A 23,181-nucleotide genomic window follows, 5' to 3' on the forward strand; every position below is an offset into this window, starting at 1 on the left:
GGGGAGTAGCAGGCTATTCCCTAATCCGGCTTCTCCTTCTCTGTGAGCGCCTTGAAAATAAAGATTTGATCTGACTCACATTTACCACTCCATTGCCTAGCTCCTCTTAAATATAATCTGAATTCTCTTTATTTTTAGGGGACAGTACTTTTTAAAAAATATTCATTTATTTGGCTGCACTGAGTCTTACTTGTGGCACACAGAATCCTTGATCTTCATTGTCGCACACAGGATCTTTAGTCACAACATAAGAACTCTTAGTTCTGGCAGGTGGGATCTAGTTCCCTGACCAGGGATTGAACTCTTGCACTGGGAGTTTGGAGTCTTAGCCACTAGGCCACCAGGGAACTCCCTGAATCTTCTTTATGGGCTAATAAAACATAGGCAGTTAAGAGTAGAAAACTTAAAATACAATGAGCTGGTTGTAAATTACGGTCCATTTGTATACAAATAAAAAAGAGACCTTTTGTACCCAAAGTGAAAAAGAGGCTCATATCCTTTGACTGTGTAAATTCCCCTTGGGGGTACATCCCCTGGAAGTTATCCCAGGAAGAAAACTCTATAGATCCTGAGTCATTAACTCTGACAATAATAGTGCTGGTGAAAAGAATGGGAACCTCCTAGATATTTCATAATAAGGAAGCAAGGCATCATTCTGTGGATACATTGTGTCACCCTGAAAACAACAATCATGGGCAGTGACTGAGCAACAGGAAAACAAACACTCAAGCTAAAACCTGAGGGAAGAGATCAGAACACTGGTTCACAAGCCCATGCTGGACCACGAATCTGGACAAGGAATGACACTGAACCGTGGGAGAGGAAATGGACTGGCTTGTGGCAGCTATGTCTATTAGAAAGACTGTTTCCTCATCTTCAGAGAGTTATTTGAGCATTGAGTTTCAAATGGGCACAAAGAAGGTCAGGGAGAGCCTGGAATCTGTTTGGAAACAGAAGGTGGGCCCTTGGAGCAGAGCCCCTGGGTGAGAGAGCCTGACTTTGCATGCAGGACATGGCGACTCCCCTTCCTGGAGTCAGAGCCGCGCCGGCTGTGGTGAGTGATCACGCTCTCGGCCATCTGCTCCGGGGCCATGAAGGCAGCGGTGTGTCCTCCTGCCTGGACGCCGGGGAGGACACCGATCACTAGTCAATCTGCTTGAAATTGCCTCCGATGATTAGTGTGTAATGACTCAGGTAGGTCACGGCCAGGGACATTTCTGTTATTAATGCATTAGCAGCTGGAAATGGGCATTGATTCTGCAGAGGGAAGCTTAGAGACTTGATAGGGAGAGCCCAGCCTTGTTCCGTGAAAATGGTCACTTCTGGGGAGCTGAGGGGCAGCGCCCTGCAAGAGGATTGCAGGTAACGGCTCAGAGAGGGCCAGGACAAAGACCAGCCAGCTCAAAAAGAAAAAAAAAAAAAACAACCTTGGGAAGATGGAAGAGAAGAATTTACCTGTAATGGGGATAACCGTTGACCTTGCCCACATCTGAGATGAATCTAATCATATCCCTGTCTTCTGAGCCTAACATATATGCCTCTTTGTGACTGAATGGTTTAGGATAGTTAACAGAACTTGGAATGTTTTACTTGCTTAACTTTTATCATAAATTCAGGACCCCATGTCTGTCTGTTTCCTGCAATATCCCCAGTACCCAGCAAGAATCCAGCACGATAATTTTCTACAGTTATCTGTTCGTGAATGAAGGAATGAAGACATTACAGAGTAAGAGTGAGTGTTCACTCTCCTAAGACCTGAGCTGCAGTGTACAGCAATCCAGTTTCTCCAAGATGACTCATCCTCCTTAAAAATGGGGACTGAGGTCCAGTGAACTAACCAACTTGCCAAGATGCACACACTCATGCCCCCACATGTGTCAGTCAGTGAGAGGAGATGACTTCTCACTTATGTCATTGTTCTGAGTAACAAAAAAGGTAATCACTGTTATCATTTATTTAGTGTTGACTGTATGCCAGGCATAGAGTTGGGGTTTCCATATTCCCATTACACAGAGAAGAAATCCCTGTTTAACTTTCTTTAAGCTAACATCGATCAGACATTCTTGAACAGAAACATAATTTTTCAATGAGTCAGGAATCTTCATTTGCGGGAATTAATTACTTGGGTTCCAAAGAAACTAGCCGCATGTTTAAAAAACTGTTCTGGCTAACAGCACTTGGAGAAAGCTTATCCTTCTGTGGAGCCTGCCAGAAATTAAAAAAATCTGTAGCTTCCTCCATTCCAAGAAACCAAACTCCTTGTTGCTGTAACTCACTAACCAGCCATTTTACTGAAATGTTTGTTTGTCCTTTGCAATTTCTAGCCATTGCCACAGGTTCGCCAATGTCTTTATATATATATATATATATTCATATGTATATATATAAACCTGTATGTATAACATTACAGTGTTAAATAGAAACAGCAAGTAGATCTAATATTTAGCTTAAGTGAAGGGATTTAGCAGAAATCCCGAGTCATTGTTTTCCTTGGTCATTCAGCTGGGAACTGATGAATAATCAGGACGAATACCAAGATTTTGTCTCTTACATGTTCAAGCCAGTATGAGAAGTTTCAGGCAAAATCTGCTTTTATTTCCTCGAATTCTCTAAAGCAATCTATGCGTGTGGATCAAACTTTATCAGTATCAACTTATTGTGTGTGTGTGTTAGTCACTCAGTCATGTCCAACTCTTTGTGACCCCTTGGACTGTAGCCCACCAGGCTCCTCTGTCCATGGGATTCTCCAAGCAAGAACACTGGACTGGGTTGCCATGCCCTTCTCCAAGGGATCTTCCCAACGCAGGGATCGAACCCAGGTCTATTGCATTGCAAGCAGATTCTTTACCATCTGAGCCACCAGGGAAACCCTATCAACTTATTAATACAGAAAACAGAAGGCAGACTATCAGTACTGCATTAGTCCCCAACGTGTCTGGTATATTTTCTTTCTTGTCCAGGAGACAAGGGGCTCATTTCTGCCCACAGGTGGGGGCGTGAAGAACCACTGCTGGTCATAACAACAATCTCGGCCTTGCTGAGATAATGATACCCTCCCTCAGCCTTCTCCTCCGTGGCCTAGTTTCTGTCTTCCATGTTTGTTTACTGAATTCCAACTTGGAAGGGACCTTAGTTTCAGACTGAATGAGTGAATGAAAGTCGCTCAGTCATGTCTGACTCTCCCTGACCCCGTGGACTGACGCCAGACAGGCTCCTCTGTCCATGGAATCCTCCAGGCAAGAATATGGAGTAGGTATCCATTCCCTTCTCCAGGGGATTTTCCCGACCCAAGGGCGGAACCCAGATCTCCCACATTGCAGGCAGATTCTTCACTGTCTGAGGCAACAAGGAAGCCGAGGTCCACACTACTGGAGCTCAGTTCCTTGCTGTTATTATTACAATTTCTAATGAGGAAACTTAAATTTGGTTTAATCACATGGCTGCGACTTCCCTGGTGGCTCAGTGGTAAAGAACCCACCCACCAACCCAGGAGACATGGGTTCGCTCCCTTGTCCAGGAAGATCCCACATGCCACAGAGCAACTAAGCCCGTGTACCACAGCTACTGAGCCTGTGTTCTGCAGCCCTCGCCATGCAAACAAGAGAAGCCACCTCAGTGAGGAGCTAGAGAGCAGTTCCCAGTCACTGGAACTAGAGAAAGCCCGTGCAGCAATGAAGACCCAGCACAGCCAAAAAGGGGGGAAAGAAGACTCACACAGTCGATTAATAATGCCAGGACATGAGTCTAGCTCTCCTGATGTTTCAGAGATTGATCTTGAATGAGACATGGCGTAGAGGTGGATTGTAAGGGATTAGGAATGACAGAAGAATGATTCAAAGTACAAATAGTGTGATCATCCTTCATACCTCAATCTATGCAGCTCAATAATTCTTTCAAAATAGATGTGTGCCTCTCACTTGAGAGGTGTTAGGGATCTAGGATATAGCAGTAAGGCAAACACAAACCATACCTTCTATATCCTCCAGCCCAATGGAGGAGACAGATAATACACAAGTGATAAACAGGATAATAGCGGTCATGATGAGCACCATGGTAGAAATGATGAAGAACCACAAGCCAGGTACCACTTCAGGCTTCTCTTCTCTATCCATGGTCCTGAAATTCTACCCTCACCCACATCTTCCTTATAACTTTCATTCTTTCTTATCTTCCCCTGCTCTAACAATACAGGAGCAGAAGGAAATGCTTATCTTCTTGTATTTCTCTCCCTACACTCTTCTTTCTCACCTCTCATTTCCATATACTCATTAAATCAAAAATATCCCCTGAGTTCCTACTCCCAATCCTGCAGAGGGGAGATGGGGAGAGAAGGAAGAATGCCTTAGGGCTCTGCTAGGCAGCAGCTCAAGACAGATGAGAGACACACATGTGGGATGTGTGAACAAGGGTGTCTGGTGGTACTAGGTGGTTGGCCAAGTGACAATGAAAGTGAGAAGGTCAGTGAGCGTCTTTTTCTGTGCCCTCTAGACCATAGGACTCCAAGTGAACTGGTGTGACACCCTCCCGAGGTCTGGACATGGATGAAACTAATGCTCTTACGTTGCCCCATTCTTGCTCTTCCTTCCCTCTTGAATTCCCAGTGATGCTCGCCCTCTCCCACCCCCAGTCAGGCTGCTGACTTCCTTAACTCAAAGGAATTCCACCTCTGTGGGTGACCATCATTGCTGCTTCTCTTCCCTTTCACCGTTGCACCATTTTCCTCTCGTCTGCTCCACTGAGCTCCAGATTCTAAAAATAGGATTGTGGGGGTCACCCTTCTACCTTGAAAAGAGACTTAATATTTTCTTTCTCCTACAAAAGGGAATCAAGGAACTCAAGTACATGGGGAAAACTTCCTTCATCAGGAGAGTCTTCACAGAGATCGTAACAGAAGTTTCTATAGTAAGAGCACAGGGAAGAGACCAAGGATTGCAAATGCATGACGTTGGGAAATAAACATATTTAGAACTCAAGAGATCATCTTGCCCAGTTGGAACAGACGGTATTTAGGGATCCTTGGAGAGAAGGCTGGGTGTTTGGTAGGAACTAGCTTTTTGAACAAGATGATATTCATGCTTCAGGAATGTTATTCCTTCCATAAATAGTATAGAATCCAGGGGAAAGGTGGCTTCAGGCATGAGGACCAGTTAGGAAGACTTCACAGCCATGTAAAGAAGGACTTTGTGGAGTGTATGCCAACAAGAGGGTTTGGAAGTGAGGCTTTTGGAGGCCCAGATCAAAAACTCGTTTCTCTCTTGGTGGTGGAGGAGGAAGAAGACAAAACCAGAGATGGCTAAAGCTTGGGAGTGGGGTCCCTGGGAGGAGAATGGCATCCTTAGGTGAGTGAGTGGGGTCTGGTCTGATTTTCGCATTGGGAATTTGGAGTCAGAAATGACAGCCTGAAGTAAGTGGAGAGATACAGCAGTCTGTGCTGCACGTGGCACCAGAGCCCAGTGTCGGATCTGAAGCCAGTTGCTCTTGGCCCAGCAGCAAACAAAGCAGAGGTACAAGCTCGGAAGAAGAATACTCGGTGAGAGGTAAGGACAAGAAACAGCATCAGGGGGAACCAGACTGTTCTCTGGCCCAAGGTCAGTTCTGTCGTCCTCACATATATAACACTCCAGCAGAAGATGAGATGCCCGCACGGTATCTGCCCATCCCCCAGCACTCCACGTGTTCATCCAGCACCATACCCAAGGAGTACTGACTGTATATTACGGCCGTTACTGCAGTCACAAGTGCGAATATAATCAGAGCTTATATATTATTTGGACTTCCCAGGTGGCCCTAGTGGTAAAGAACCTGCCTGCCAGTGTAGGAGATGTACACTCCGTGGGTCAGGAGGATCCCCTGGGGGAGGGCATGGCAACCCACTCCAGTATTCTTGACTGGAGAATCCCCATGGACAGAGGACCCTGGGGGGCTACAGTCCACAGGGTCTCAAAGAGCTGGACACAACTGAAGTGAGTTAGCACACATATATATTATTTAATGACCAGCATGAGTCAGACACCAACCAGTTAGAATGGACACATGTCAGGGCACCAGAGGGTCAGGCAGGAAGATCATTAAACCTTTAGTTCTGCATCAAGGGTCCATGTGGGGGGATAAGGCATATGGAATTGCAGGGGTGAAAGATGCTTAAGAGTTTGGGACAGCAGGAGTTTACCAACCCATATCCACACTGAATAATACCAGCTGGTTATCAGCCTGAGTACAAGAATGGACAGCTCAGACTTCGCCCCTGTGTTCAGAGGATGTCTGGTCTACAGATGCCCCATCCAACATGGTAGGCCGTTACTAGCCACAGCATGCTGCTTAAACTTCATTTGATTAAAAACAAATAAAATTGCAGACTCAGTTCCTCAGAGGCACTAGTGCTGATGGCCACAGGTTAAGGGCTCGATGGCCAGATCCGGCTGGTGGTTACCACGCTGCACGGCGCAGATAAAGACTATCCTATCCTCACAGGAAGTTCTACTGGATGGCACTGGACTAAAAACAAAGACAAACATGACATTATTTTTTGCTCAACAAATGAATGAGTTTTAATTCTGATAGTATGCCATGAAAGTGCAATCTGAAAGAAGACAGAGGTCAAGGGAAGGCTTCTACCAGAAGTTAAAGTTAAAAGTTGGAGGATAGTGAAATCTACTCAAAGTTATGTGACAGCCTGGATGGGAGTGGGGTTTGGGGGAGAAGGGATACATGTACATGTATGGTTGAGTCCCTACACCGTTCACCTGGAATTAACACACTGTCGTTAATCAGCTATTCTCCAATATAAAAGGAAATGTTGTTAAAATTCTTTTAAACAGAAAGATTAAAAGTTGTAAGGAATTACTCGGAGGCTGAAGTTCAACCGCTGATGGTGCTATAACCAGCTTTATGCAGCTTTCCTCCTAGATGCAGCTCATAAAGGGATGTGGGAACCAGATGCCTACAGAGACGTAGGTTCATGTGAGCTAACCCCCTGCGTCATGTACATTGGCCAATCTGTGTCCTAAGGTTAATACAGATGGGAAATTCTGGGAAAAAATAAACCACGAGTGATCACCAAACTTTGGAAGCAGGAAATGAAGCCAACGATATCCACCCCTGTCTCAGCCTATAAGATATTAGCCCCAGCATCAGCCCAGGCACGGAGTTAGATCTGAGAAAATTCCAACAGCAGTCATTGCTCCCTGTAAAATCCCATGAGAGGCTGGAGTGGTTTCCTGACCCCTGCAACGAGGTATCACACACAGGCCTGGTGAAGGGGACCCAAGGACCAGGCACGTGGCCCAGTGGACATGCCAGATCATCTCCTTTCCTGGTAACCAAGCAACCTCCCAGAATTCCACCTACGTACTTGTGGGCCCTGGGAGCTGGCGGAGGTATTCACTGAGTCAGAGAAGCTATGATCACAGGAAGGCACCAGAATCTATTAGGCACGGAGGTTGGGCAACAGCTCTAAACATCCCCGATGAGAAGTTTTCCATTTCTTCCTTTATAATTTTTTAAAAAAATTATCAGATATCTGCACACTGGGTTGGAGCAGCAAATTAATATTTTTTTTTCCTCTTCTGACTGCAATTGTAGATATGAAAATACCATATCCGTAGACAAATTAACATGAGTTTCTTACAACAGTGTGCTAATTATCTCAGGGACCAGAGACTCCCCTAGGTCAGAGTCTTCAGCCCCAATCTTGGAAAGGAACACGGGTTTCTTTCTGGGAAACAGTAATTTGTATCATGTCGGGAAGGTACAGAGAAAGGTGGAAGGGGCGTGCATCACTGGAAAACCCCCCTCAACACCCTCTGTCCTCCATTCTTCCCCGGCCTGCTCCAGCACCACCAAGAAGACCAGGAAAAGGACGCTGCTCAAAACACGAACAGCTAGAGTAACACGCACATTCAGCTTGGCACCAAATAGATCTGAACAGACTGCATGCCAAACAGCCCTCTCCTTGTTTCGCTAACAAAATCTCCCCAGTTTTCAAGGGACGCTGTAGCCCGAACTTCAAAGGCATTAAAGGATAGATGTGGCATGTAGGGAATTAAACATGAAATTTCCTTTCTTATTGGGAACAAAAGCTGTGGGTCTAATCTCTTGTGTGATACAAGCTTTAGCTGATCAGGGTTACACTTAGTCATTCTGATGTGGCGAGCGAGCGGCGAATACATCATCTTTCTTATTTCTTTCTGTCTCCTCCTCTTTCCCCGCTCCCTTCGCATATGCAAATGCCACAGCAATAACAGGAGTCTTGCAACACCACTGAGGGCAAAAGAATTCTCTTTGATCAGTCTCTTCCAGGCCTGGAGTCCCACAGCCACCAATTTCTACCTGCCCCTTTATGATATTTGATGTATCAAATTAGTCTCCAGCACTCTCAGAAGTCGAATATACTAAGAAATTCCGAGACCTAGGAAGGAAGCTACATCTTGGAAAAAAAATAAATATTTCTTTAAGTAAGCCTTTTAAAATTTTTATATTTATGGCTAAATTATTACAGATTTCTTCCGAAAACAAGTGGCTCACCAACAGAACTCAGGCAGAAGAAAGCTGATGGCAGAGACTTTATGGAGAATGCAGTGTCACCCCTACCACCACTCCGAATGCTAGTGTATCAGAAAAAAAATAAGAGTTGGAGAAATTGGACAAAATACTGCTAACTTCACCAAAAATAAAGACCTTGTGTGCAACGAGAAAGGCAGACGGCAGAAAGTGCTTACTTGCTAAAAACAAATGAAATTTCCAAAACATACCCCAGCATCTTAAAGTACAGAACTTCTTTTTCGCAGTCCTTTTTATATGGGAGGAATGCATTCAGGCTCAGAAAGAGCAAAAAGAACTGCTCTGAAATGCCTCAAGAAATACATGGTCTCACTAACGTGTCTGCTTCCTGCCATTTCTTTTGACTTTGCAGGGTTCCAGTGAAGGGGACAGGGGCATTGAGAAAAACTTAGGGAACAGAAAGAAAACAGAAGCACATTTAACTTAACCCCCAGGCAGTAATGGTAGGTTTAACCCATCACACTCTTCCCACTCTTCTCTGACATTCCTTCTGTTCTTTTTCAAGATACTACCCAGAAAAGCCTCTTCTCACCTCTGAACCCAATGTAGTGGCGCAAAAAAGAAAGACACAAGCAGGCAGCAAAGTGTTTGTGGGAACCCCAGGCCTGCAGAAGAGAGCTTTTCATCGCAAACACATTCAAATCAATGGATGGAATTATGTAGTGACCACTCAAAAGCAGTTGCACTTACTGAATGCTGAGTCTGATCAGGGAAGCTGTAAGTTCCACTTGCATGAGTCCTCCGAGCAGTTTCCTAGGGAAAAAGAGAAGGAAAGACTTTAGTACCTAGGAACATATTCCTGAACTGTGTCTGCATGTGTCTTGCGTTCCGTTCCGTCGCTCAGTCGTGTCTGACTCTTTGCGACCCCGTGGACTGTAGCCTACCAGGCTTCTCCATCCATGGGATTCTCCAGGCAAGAATACTGGAGTGGGTTACTGTTTCCTTCTCCAGGGGATCTTCCCAACCCAGGGATCGAACCTGGGTCTCCCGCATTGGAGGCAGACGCTTTAACCTCTGAGCCACCAGGGAAGCATGTGTCTTGGTCATACTAATATCTGGTTAACCGATAAAATAGGAAAAACCTAACAATGATAATGGTGATGAAGATGAAAAGGATAAAGATCAAAGCTTCAAATATTATTTTCATTGAATGCCTTCACACTCCAATCAGGAAGGCATTCCCAGTTTCTCTGTTTCAGAAGAGGAAACCAAGACTCAGACAGCTTGGTTGTACAAAGTACGCTTATTGGTAGTGGAGCCTGGATTTGAACTTGGGAAATTGGGTAACAAATTTAGAGCCATTCTGCTATGCTCCTAACCTACACAGTGAACTCTTTGTCACAGGATGTCTTCAAGGAAAGATGGGAGGCTGATCTTTTAATGATCTTATTGTGGAATTTCCTGCATTGGAGTAGGCAGGATGAAACCAACACTAAATCTTTTTTCAATCTTAGAACTCAAAGATTCTGTAATGCTCAATTCCATGACAGCAAAGGTTCCAAGTGACTTCATTTTACAATGAAGAAAATGGATATAAGGTGTCCCATAAATAATACATTTTATAAACATGGCTATCATCACTCAATCAGAAAGAGCAAGATTCATTTTCATTAAAATTTAAATAAATCAAATATCACCTGAACTGAAAATGGCCATTATAATATCATATAATTCAGTGAGTTGGGGGAAAGGTCATCTTCAGCCAGAAAAATCAAGATTTACTAATAGATCTGAAAGACGTATATGGAGCCTTATACCAAAGAGAGGGGCTTTCCAGGTGGGACTACTGGTAAAGAACCCACCTGCCAAAGCAGGGGACGCAAGAGACAGGGGTTCAATCCCTGGATCAGGAAGATTGCCCTGGAGTAGGTTATGGCAACCCACTCCAGTATTCTTGTCTGGAGAATCCCATGGACAGAGGAGCCTGGCGGGCTACGAGTCGGATACAACTGAAGTGACTTAGCACGCGTGCACAGATACAAAAGAGAGTTGGCCCTGAACTGCCTCCTCTCTGGAAGAAACTTAAGGAGCAGATGTGGGACTGGTTTGCAGTGTCCTAGAATCCTGACCCAACGCTCTTTCAACGACTCCTACAAAGTCGTTCTATAACGTATACCCAGATTCAATGCAATTCACACATTTCAGAGCTCAATGATACACATTATTTACAAACATATATTTAAAATATGTGCTTCCCCTTTGTTAATATGATGAACCGTTTTTTTAACTTCACATTTGGTGAGTCCACTGATGTTGATACATCAGAACATCTGATAACATCAAGAGGTTCCGAAATATTGGAAAGAGAAAGACCACTGTCTGGAGAATTCTGATGGTACATACAGCTGTGAAGGGTGAGTATGGCAGGAACAGTGCTTATCCACCTGTAACCGAAAAGGACTCAATGGGATCTCCAAGGATAGGCACCCCCCATGATCACTGCCTGCCGTTCATTTGTAGAAAAGCTCTGGTCTCCCAAGTTTCCCCTGAGTCATAAACACTTGGCTTAAGAATTGATGATTGAAAAGATATAAACATGGTGAGACTAAGGTGGAACTGGGCCAGAATATAAGCAATTTAAATAGTAAATTAATCATATAGCAGTCACAGAATCTTTAGATCCTCCCTGAAGTAACTGCTGCTGCTGCTAAGTCACTTCATTCGTGTCCGACTCTGTGCAACCCCATAGATGGCAGTCCACCAGGCTCCTCTGTCCATGGGATTCTCCAGGCAAGAATATTGGAGTGGGTTGCCATTTCCTTCTCCACTGAAGTACCTAGGTCTAATTAGATCTAGAAGTATCTAATGCCCATTCCTAAGTTGTTTCACAGATATTAAGACCCCCCCCCCCAAAATGGACAAACTTAACTACATGATGATCATGAGTATGCACCTCAGACCAGCTGGAGCCTGAGAATTGATAATGTTAACCCCAGTGACACAGCCCTGATACCTCACCATCAATCAGGGTGTGTTCACAAGTTGATCACACGCCCTGAGACTTCTTTGCCTCACCTTACCCATATCCTTAAAAATCCTGTCCTGAAACCCATAAGGGGAGTTTGGGTGTTTTGAGCATTGGCTGCCCTGGATTCCCTGTCTGGTGCCCACAATGGATGCTGCACTTTCCTTCACCACAGCCCCACGTCAGAAGATTGGCTTTGCTGTGAGTGGGAAAGTGGACCAAAGTTTGGTTCAGGAACACATCCGTTCAGTCATCCTTCCATCCTTCTTTCCTTCATTCAATCCTCCGTCCTCCCTTCCATCCATGCACCCACCCACATTCCCGATCCTCCCCTCCCCCAGGCATCCAACTACCCTTCCATCCCTCTCACCTCCATTCAGTTCATCCCTTCACCCATCTACCCTTTCCTCCATGTCTCCACTACCTACTAGCTTTGTGACCACAGGTAAGTCATTTAACCTCTCTTTGTCTCAGAGAAATAGGAATAAACATAGTGTATGGCTTAGTAATCAAAGGTAATATTTGTAAGGCATTTAGCATTGTGCCTGGCACAAAATCGATGCTATTAAAAATTTTGTGATTATTCATTAAGCCTTTTTGAATGCCAAGCACTGTCATTTTTGGGCCCACAGTCTAGCAGGAAAGACAGATCTTGTCAGGGAGGCTGGTGAAGGCAGTGCCAAGGAATTGGCAACAGGGCTGAGATCTCAATGATCAGAAGAACACAACCAAAAGAGGTGGAAAGAAGAGTCAGGACCAAGGAAACGAACAGTCAAAGGTATCGATGAACTTCTGTAAATTCATAGCATGCCTAGGCTGGAGAAGTGTCTGTCTCCTAACAATAAAAATAGCAGCACCAGCAGATCCCGGACAGACTGATTATAAACCCACAGATGTACTGAGCACAGGTCCTTTGGTCAGGTCAGCCTCCTTAAAGCCTGCCCCGCCTCCTCTCCAGTCTCCTCTCCCCTCACCTAAGGCACCCATCCCCAACCTTTTTGGCACCAGGGACCCATTTCTTGGAAGACAATTATTCCATGGACCTGGGTTGGGGGATGGTTTCTGGATGATTCAAGAGCATTACATTTACTGTGCACTTTATTTCCATTATTATTACATCAGCTCCACCTCAGATCATCAGGCATTAGATCCTGGAAGCTGGGGATCCTTCCCCTTAAGACACTCACTCGCACATCCTATGACCCAGTGAAACTGAAAAATTTGGAAAGACGCAAGGCACTCCCTGCCTCCAACACTTTGACCACATCTCCCTTCCAGAGCTGGTCATCACCTGGCCCTTCTTGAACTCACTCTTCAGAGTCCACATACATGGAAGCTTCTCTCTGTAGCCATGACTGACTGGCCCCTCCAGCTGGACTGATTTTTTCTCATCTGAGCAAGAATCACACACTCTTTCTAACCCCTGTAGCCTTGGACGGTCCAGGTTGTGAACTCCTGGAGGGTGAGCACAATGTTTGTAAATATTTCTTTTAAAAAAAGACAATGAATTAATAAAGAAGGCTGAGGGCTGAAGAATTGATGCTTTCTACTGTGGTGCCAGAGAAGACTCTTTAGAGACCCCTGGACGTCAAGGAGATCAAACCAGTCAATCCTAAAGGAAATCAGCCCTGAATATTCATTGCAAGGACTGATGCTGAAGTTGAAGCTCCAATACTTTGGCCACTTGATGCGAAGAGCTGACTCATTGGAAAAGACCCTGATGCTGGGAAAGATTGAAGGCGGGAGGAGAAGGGGATGACAGAGGATGAGATGGTTGGATGGCATCACCGACTCGATGGACATGAATTTGAGCAAAATCCAGGAGATAGTGAAGGACAGGGAAGCCTGGCATGCTGCAGACCATGGGGTTGCAAACAGTAGGACATGACTTGGCAGTAGGACATGAACAACAGCAGTAATGAGAACAATTAATTAATTATATGTTTTTGGCTGTGTTGGGTCTTCACTGCTGTTTGGCCCTTTCCCTAGTTGCAGTGAGTGGGCTGAGCTCAGAAAGCTGAGCGCCGAAGAATTGATACTTTTGAGCTGTGGTGTTGGAGAAGGCTCTTTAGAGTCCCTAGGACAGCAAGAAGATCCAACCAGTCCATCCTAAAGGAGATCAGTCCTGGGGGTTCATTGGAAGGACTGATCCTGAAGGTGAAGCTCCAATACTTCAGCCACCTGATGCGAAGAGCTGACTCACTGGAAAAGACCCTGATGCTGGGAAAGATTGAAGGCGGGAGGAGAAGCGGACGACAGAGGATGAGAAGATTGGATGGCATCACCGACTCAATGGATATGAGTTTGAGTGAACTCCGGGAGTTGGTGATCGACAGGGAGGCCTGGCGTGCTGCGGTCCATGGGGTTGCAAAGAGTCAGACAGGACTGAGCGACTGAACTGAACTGAGTGGGGGGCTACTCTCTCGCTGCGGTCTGTGAGCTTCTCACTGGGGTGGCTTCTCTTGCTGAGGAGCACAGGCTCCAGGGTGCAGAGGCTTCAGCAGTTGCAGCTACGGGGCTCTGGAGCTTAGGCTCAGTAGCTGCGGGGCACACGCTTAGTTGCTCCGCGGCATGAGGGATCTTCCCAGATCACAAATCGAACCCGTGTCATCTGCATTGGCAGGTGGCTTTTTTTTTTTTTTTTTTACCACTGACCCACCAAGGAAGCCCTCAAGGACAGTGTTTTAGCCAGCCCAGTAGCCCTGCTGCCTGGCACAGTGCCCAGCCTCTCCCCAGCTGCTCACCACACTGGGAAAGTCCGGGAAGCCCTGCCTCATTGACCCAAGGTGCTAAACCCCAAGGGAGGGCACTGAACTTGACTCCAGAAAGAAGTCTTCTCTGAGCATCATGGCCTTCTATGGTGCTCCCCTACTTGGCATGCAGGGGGATAAGGTTAATTTCACATCCGTGTCAGCTTCATGCCCACACTTCTGTATCTGTTTTTAATCTAACCTGCAGTTGAAATGAATTTTATACTCCCCACCCTTGACACTAATAAGAATCTGACAAATCCTTTACATGGATTGTTTTATAAAAACGAAGGCCAAGAACCATTGTTACAAGGTAAAAATAGAAATGGTCATTAGCAATGGCACCAGGCAGCATGGAATATCTAAAGATCTAAGAGTTCCAAAGCAGTGATGTTATTTAAAATAAAACAAAACTAAGGCTGTCCTGAGTTTGCAATTACTCTTGCAAACAACGGAAAGAGTGATCTGTGACCAGGGAGAATCTTGGATCCTGGTGAAGTTGGATGGAATTTTCACGGCCCTGAAATGATGCCCCAGTTAAAGAGCTGAGAGGGAAGGAAAGGGAAAGGACATCAGAACAAAGTCAGGCAGAGCTGCTCACTCCATGCATTAGCCGCGGTCACCTCTGTGCTCATCCAAATGGATGCACAGAACAGCGAACCAATTACTTCCAAGACGCTGGAGTTGATGACCCCTGGGCAGGCAGTGTGGAGTTTAAGTCTAACTCAGACTCTCTCAACAGGGCTGGACACAGCATCGCTTCTACTTCCACAGAGTCAGCCACCCCCTCCTCCATAGATTCCTGCACGTGGGTGACCATGATGGGCTCCAAGAATCTTCTGTCTTCACTTTCACCCCTCTCAGCACCCCAGGGAGCAGGCAGAGGAATGCTGACAAGCTATGGATACACCCATGTTACTTGATGGTTTAAACCCCAAATGGATGGCTGCCTTTTCCATTGCTGACAAAACCCACACCTGGGGCACACGGTCTGATGGCCAGCATGGTGGGCTCCTGGCCACAGGCCCAGCCTTGTCTGTTTGTCAGTGAGCAGGCACACCCTCCCTCCAGACCGCCTCGGGTATCAACCCCAGCAACCAGTTCTGGGTCACGCCTTACTCCCCACCAGCCACGGGGATACTGTGTCTTTGACCTGGGATGCTCTTAACACCCAATTAACTCTCATCGTTATATCCTCGTGGAAGCCTCTGCCCCACGGTCTCATGAGTCCATTATCCTTTCTTCAAAGCGCATCTCCCAGCTGTCATTTCACAGTGAGAGGAAAATGCTCTCCTCGTTCAAGGCGGCCTGTGTCACCGGGCGAGTGGGCTCCATGAGGGCAGGGACTGTCACTGCATCTGTCTGCTCACCCGTCTAACTCCAGGTCTGACCACCGCGCAGTGGGCATGGATGGCTCGTGAAAAGCTCTTGCTGAAGGAAGGATGGAAGGAGGAGGGATAGCGGGGTGGAGAGGGGAGAGAAGGGAGGAAGACAGGCCTCCCTACCCGGCGGCTAACTTCAGACACACTTCCGGTGACCGGCAGCTTCCCTAAGAGCTTCCTCCTCCCCACTCATCTCTGTCCCGCTCAGTCCAGAAGTTAGGTCTGATGGACCTGACTCTGGTTCCACGAGGGCTCTGACGGGACGAAACCTCACTTGATTCGAATTCCTTTCCTCTCAGCAATCCAGACTGCCCTGCTAAGTTTCCACCGACTTCCAGAACTGAGAACTCACATACTGTGGGGTCACCGTTCTCCTCCATGAACTCAATAAGAACAGAAGCTCCCAAGCCCCAGAGCAGAGAGGGAAACAGGTGAGACTGGAGGGTTCTGGGAGACAGCAGGAGCTGCCTCGTGGCCAGATGACCTAGCAGCTCAGGGCCTACTTGACCCTCCTAGTACTGACCACACTTCCCATCTCAGGGCTGAGACTCACTCCTGTGCTGGGTACTGGATGTCCCCATTTTCTGAGCTACGCTGAGTACATTTCTGTCACTTGCCAACGGAAGAGTCATGTGTGTCACAAAGGGTGGCATCTCCCCGAGCTGGGGGCTTCTCCACCAGCCCTGCCTTCAGATACAGACGCTATATCTTGACCACATTGACAATGGTGACTGCACGCACTCTTCCCCAGCTACTCAGTGGTCCCTATCTAGACAGCATATTAAAAAGCAGAGACATTACCTTGCCAACAATGGTCCGAATAGTCAAAGCTACGGTTTTTCCAGCAGTCATGTATGGATGTGAGAGTTGGACTATAAAGAAAGATGAGCGCCAAAGAATTGATGCTTTTGAACTGTGGTGTTAGAGAAGACTCTTGAGAGTCCCTTGGTCTGCAAGGAGATCCAACCAGTCCGTCCTAAAGGAAATCAGTCCTGAATATTCAATGGAAGGACTGTTGCTGAAGCTTCACTACTTTGGCCACTTGATGCAAAGAGCCAGTTCACTGGAAAAGACCCTGATGCTGGGAAAGATTGAAGGCGGGAAGAGAAGCGGGTGGCAGAGGATGAGATGGTTGGATGGCATCACCGACTCAATGGATGTGAGTTTGAGCAAGCTCTGGGAGATTGTGAAGGGCAGGGAAGCCTGGCGTGCTTCAGCCCATGGGGTCGCAAAGACTCAGACACAACTAAAGTGACTTAGCACTCACACTCGTGCTGAACAAGAACAAAATCCAACAGCCAATAGTTCTAAACCAAAATGGATTCCGGGGACTTCCCTGATGGTCCAGTGGCCAAGACTCCACACTCCCAATGCAGGGGGCCCGAGTTCAATCCCTGGTCAGGGAACTTGATCCCATATACTGCAACTACATATCCTGCTGCCACAGCTAGACCCAGCACAGCCAAATAAACAAATACATATTTAAAAATAAATAAATAAATAACCCCAACCCTGCCCCCCACAACCTACCCTCACAATGCCTTCACCCTAGCAGGTTCCCCTGCCAGGAAGTCTATTCTCTCTTCATCTGCCTGGGAATAGAGACCTCGTCTTCACATCCTCGGGGATCCCTTGCCAAACTCCCGCTTCCCGCTCTGTGTCCCTCTGATACTCACCGCTCACCGACATCGGCGCCTTTATCTGTCTCATTCACTGATCCTCAGCACTTTACAACTCCAAGCCACACTGCTCCTTATTCATGAGTGATGACATGAGGGTCGTTTGGAACATTGACTCGGGTTCAAAATCCATTCTCCCCTCCATTTAGATACGTAACTCTGGGCAAACTTCCTGATCGCTCTGGGCCTCTGTTTGCTTACCTATCGGAGGATGGGAATAACCTTGTTCCTTAGAGGGTTTGTGTGAGGATTACACACCGTAACTACCTGGCCCTGCTAGCCAATACACGGTCATCGTGCCAGACGCCCAAAAACGATGCTTACTTGGTCAACAGCAGTCCTTCCAATAAACGACGTCACGCGTGCTTTGCAAAATGCTGCCAAATAAGTAAGCTTATCCAGGTAACTCAGACAGCTGAGCCCAGGCCTTTCAACAGCCAACACAGCATCTGGCACATAGTAGGTGTCATTTGTGCATGCGTGCTCAGGGGCTCAGCACTGTCCAGCTCTTTCCTGTTGCCCGCCAGGCCCCTCTGTCCATGGGTTTTCCCAAGCAAGAATACTGGAGTAGGTTGTCATTTCCTCCTCCAGGGAATCTTCCCAATCTGGGGATCGAAACCTGTGTCTCTTGCACCTTTGGCACTGACAGGCAGATTCTTTATTGCTGCGCCAGCTGGGAAGCCCAGGTGTCATTTAAGATTTCCCAAACTAAGGAAGGAAGGGGGCTCTGCCCTTACTGATGAAATACATTTGTAGCTGCTGCTCCAAGGCTTATATTTGACTTGTCATAGTGTTTAAATGCAGTAAACATCAATTAGTCTGCCTGCTGCATTTAATTTGGCTGCACAAACCCCGTCCAGCAAGGGTTCAGGTACAGCATCAGCTGCTGCTTCGTGAGAAGATGCTTCCGGTTTCCCTCCCCAGGGAACCGAACTTCTCCCCAAAGCTCCAGGGACCTTCAAGAGACTAAGGATATTACGCCCCACCCGCCACCCCGCTTTGAGGCTTATTGTTGGTGTGTTTAATTTCCTGTCTTGGCCTTACAGGAGATTTCTAATGTTTGGGCTGTAGGGTATGGTCTGATTAAAAGTAATCCTCCCAATTATGGGCTGGCATGAGCCTCCTGTCACACGCACTCTGCCACCAGCCTCTGCCTCCCTGTCAGCAATAATTGTCTCGGCACTGCCTAACTGTAAATGAAAACCCCAGGGGCATGTGTGGGTCCCCAGCTCCCAGGCCGCACCGGATCTTTTAATTTGCACTGTCTGTCAAAAAGATGCTGCTGTGTGTACTCAAAGAAATCCTCAGACTCTCAGATTCAAGGCCAGGGAGAGCAAGGGTACCACAGCCTCTTCGGAGAAACTGTATTTGAACCCACCAGAGATAACAGGGCGTGTGCAAGGCAATGAGGCTCTTTTTTTCCGCTGCAATCTTCAGCAAGACCGGGTATGAAACAGGGAAGCTGAACTGTAGGGAAAATTCAAGGTGTATTTTATATTATTATTTTTTTCCCCCCACCAAATCCACAAGCCAGGACATTGCATTCAAGGCAGGTGGTAGCAACTCTGTGAAAGGACATTCACACAGGAGACCTATTATTGCAATCTCTACAAAATTAAAACTTTCTGGGTGTGGGGTGAGGGGGAAGATGTCTGTCCTTTCAGGTGAGAAACATCATCAGGTTCTTCTTGTGTGAGCAGAGAAGACTGTCTGTTCTGGGTCCTGTGGCCAGACCCACAGTGGGCAGGGGAATGTGGCGCTGAGTCAGCATCTCCATCACTCGGAGAGGCTATAGAGCAAAGGTCTCTGCCAAGTAAGGAAGAAGAGGGTGTTTTGTTGTGCTCCTGTACCCACATCCCTTTTTCTAAGAAGGGCACCTGCCCAGGAATGCGGGTGTCCAGCCTGGCTCCTCCCACTTTCCTTTTCCCTGGATAGAGGACTGGGAGAGGTTGAAGGCTGAACCCCAGAAGGGCACTAGGACCCTTCCCTTAGGAATTTACAGCATAGACATGCAGGCAATGTGCTGCTGTCTGCACATGGACGAGGCACCTGAACAGTGTGATCCAGACTGAGGGCTGGGCATCTTTGGGGAGCGCTTATGGGGGACAAAGTGCATCTCAGTTTTGCCCAAAGTTAGTGGAGTATGAAAACTGATGCTTTAGAATTGCGGTGCGGGAGAAGACTCTTGAGAGTCCCTTGGACTGCATGGAGATCCAACCAGTCCATCCTAATGGAAATCAATCCTGAATATTCAGTGCAAGGACTGATGCTGAAGCTGAAGCTCCAATACGTTGGTCATCTGATGGTAAGAGCTGACTCACTGGAATAGACCCTGATGTAGGGAAAAATTGAAGGCAAAAGGAGAAGGGGCGACAGAGGCTGAGATAGTTGGATGGCATCACTGACTTGATGGACATGAGTTTGAGCAAATCCTGGGAGATAGTGAAGGACAGGGGAGCCTGGTGTGCATCAGACACGACTTAGCAACTGAACACCCACCACCACGGGAGGCCTCTCAGACACAGTGATTCTAACAGGCTCTTCCTCTGAGAGCAGTCACCGCGCCCGAGCCTTTGAACTCTCTCCCCAGCAGACACACGGCACCATGAGAGAGATCCTCCCATGATTCAAATGTGGTAGGTTCACCTGGTAGGCTGGGGGCTGGGCTGCAACAATCAACCATTGACAGGAAACGCAGAACAGATATAGCAACCAGCAAGCTCACAAGAGGCTGAGATACTAAGAGATTTACAGAGCTGGGGTACAAAGCACGTCATTGCAAATACATGACGCGTTTGTTCATTAATCACCTTTAGTTCTATTGGAGTCCAGTTACTTTGCAATGCTGTGTTAGTTTCTACTGTACTGCAAGTGAATCAGTCACATGCATGCACACACACGCCAGTAGTATATACATTTCAATCCCATGGAATATTACTCAGCCATCAATCACCGTTTACTCTGAATCTCTTTCTCAGTGAAAAGAAGCTTTCCATTTCTATTACCAAGATTAATGTGTCAACAATACACAGCCATAACCATAGCAGAAACCTGATGTCATGGAGAAGGCGGGGAAAGAGACCAAACAAAAACAATCAAAACCAAAGCAAAAGCCAAGGAAAAAACCCTCAGTACACGGTGTGATGTATTTGCTCAGATGGCCACTTTATTTACACCACTGAGAACACTTTATTCTGGCGGCCCATAACTCACTGCTCTATTAAAGAAAAGGAAACTAGCTGGCAGCATCTACTTCAACACGGAGCAAGAAAATAGACCATAAAGAAAACCCAGCCTCTTCTCTGAAAGTCTCAATTTAAAAAAAAAAAAAATTCTATTTAATATGTGTTAGACTCCAGAGCACCTTATTACCTTATTTAATTCAGACCAGGGCAGATGCCTCCGAATAAAAATGGCACTAACCTGAGAGGAACTAGGCTGAGGGATGTGGACATCATATTTTCTTCAGAGAGATAATCAGCTTATCAGAATTCATTTCAACATAAGAAAGGTCTCACAGCTATACTGAAAATTCAAGCTGATCTCATCATCTCAAGGATGTAATCTCAAGGAAATGGTAAAACTATCAAGGCAAGCTTGGTGCAGTTATCTTTATGTATAAGAGCTGTAAGCGTCAGATCCCAACAGAATCACTGTGGCAGGGTCCACTCCCAAGTCCGGGGGAGACCTCTATAGAAAATATATCAAGTCCCTTTGCTGAGAATACTGTTATTTTTGCTTCCAAGTGGCCAAAGCTACTTTTCAAAGATGCATTGCTACACTGTTTCCATCTAAACCACCCCCACCCACACTCTGAAATCTGGTATTCTGAAAAACATAGGCTTTAAAAAAAAATTGTCTCCTAAAGTAGTCACTAATAGAGGTATGTGCTTTTTAATCCTATTCTTGCTATTAACTAGCTGTTTGGCCTTGATTAGGATACTTAACTCTGAGCCTCAGTTTCCTCATTTGCAAAAAGAAAGGGCTTGGACCTTCATGATTTTAACTGCTCTTTTAATTTCTCTGGATGATCTTGTTCACATGCATTCTCATGAGAATGAAAATCAATGAGAGCACCAGCGAAGCCTCCATACAAGTATCTTTAAGTCTTTAGAGAACAAACTCGTGGTTACCAAGGGGGAAGAGGGATGGGGAGGGATGGATGGGGAGTTTGGGATTAGAAGATGCAAACTAGCATATAGATAGATAGAGTGGGTAAACAATAAGCTTCTACAGCAAACTATACTCAGTATCCTGTGATAAACCATAATGGAAAATATACTTCAAAAGGAATATATATTGATATGTGTGTGTGTGTGTGTGTGTGTGTGTGTGTGTGTGTGCGTGCACGCGCATGCTCAGTCACTCCAGTCGTGTCCGACTCTTTGCAACCCTATGGGCCATAGCCCACCAGGCTCTTCTGCCCATGGGATTCTCCAGGCAAAACACTGGAATGGGAGCCATGCCCTCCTCCAGGGGATCTTCCCGAAGCCTATATATATATATATATATATAACTGAATCACTTTGCTGTGCAGCAGAAATTCACACATCCAAACCAACTATACTTCAATTTTTAAAAGGCGTATATAAGTCTCAACAGAAGACAACAGTGAGATAAAATATATCACGTGTACCTCTTGGTATGAAACTCCAACCCCTTCCACCCCGCAAATTAAACAAAAATAGAGAAGACCCATCCAGTCAGAAGGGAATATCTAATTCTCAAAGAAATGCAATGGATTTCAGAAGATACAAGAAAATTCCCCACGGTTCAGCAAAGCACCACCGAGCCATTTGGCCCAATGTTCCAGAAAAACAAAGACAATGAAATGAAAGAAAAATAGCCCGGCAGAAAGGCGGATCGATAGAGCACTCAGCAACCCCGGCAGGGACAAGGGGGTGCCATAAAATCAGACCGAAGTCGCGAAAAGTTTGGTAAACGTTCCGAAGGCCACATCAGGTCATTGTTAAAAGTTATGTGTTTAATGTGAGACCACATCCAAACTTGTTTGGGTTGATATTTTCTTTAAAGCATGACTTCAAGCAAGTGATAAATATGGTAGACTCTGCCACAAGAAATATAGGACGTTTCAAGTAGTTCGTTTCTTTGGCTTTGTCATGAGTGACAATAACACATAATGGCAAGAACTCAAGACCTAAAGTAAGCAGAACTCCAGTTCTGTTTTTTTTCTCTGTTTGACGCTGAGACATTTACGGACCTCTCTGAACCTCAGTATTGTCCGCTGACAATTGACAAGCACCGACACCCCGGGACTACTCCAAGGACTGAAGGAAACAGTGCCTGGAAAACACTCCACAAGATGCTTGCAGGGACTTCCCTAGTGGTCCAGTGATGAAGACTCTGAGCTTCCAATGCAGGGGGCACAGTTTCCATCCCTAGTCAGGGAACTAAGAGGGAACTAAGATCCCACATACCACGTGGTATGGCAAAAAAAAAAGAAAAGAAACTGCTTGCACACAGGCACCTCTCTGGTGAATGTTAGCAACTTCTATTATGTGAAGCTTCATGTTTTGGTCTCAGAAGGAGCATTTATAGAATGTTTACTATAAATTCCAGATCCTCTTCTAAACTTCCTCTGTCATTTCTCTTCACTGAAGAATCTTTCCAGCAACTGTGAGTTACTTTCAGTTCACAAAGAATACTTCCACTTACCCTAATGTGCTCCAATATTTCACAAAAATTAGAAAAGGATCCTGTTAAGACAGGTACTTGCTTTAACAAGCACTGTATCACTTAATAAGAAAATAGTCCTTAATCCTAAAGCAAACTTCTAGCCAGGCAGTTGGGGGGAAAAAAGATTCATTTAATTTCCACCTATGGTC

At 46.1% G+C, this 23,181-nt stretch overlaps 1 protein-coding gene across 1 annotated transcript in view; it reads right to left on the reverse strand.

The window, feature by feature from the left end:
• Positions 1-23,181, reverse strand: part of LOC148773694 (uncharacterized) — a 1,710,192-nt gene that overhangs the window by 691,258 nt on the left and 995,753 nt on the right. Inside the window, exon 5 of the mRNA XM_088833129.1 lies at positions 9,250-9,312. Within this exon, the coding sequence (XP_088689255.1) occupies positions 9,250-9,312 (63 nt within the window). The remainder of the gene's footprint in view (positions 1-9,249; positions 9,313-23,181) is intronic.

This window comes from Moschus berezovskii, chromosome 27 (genome assembly GCF_049115385.1).
Source record: "Moschus berezovskii isolate FMDL1 chromosome 27, NW_MosBer_1.0, whole genome shotgun sequence".
Taxonomy (NCBI): domain Eukaryota; kingdom Metazoa; phylum Chordata; class Mammalia; order Artiodactyla; family Moschidae; genus Moschus; species Moschus berezovskii.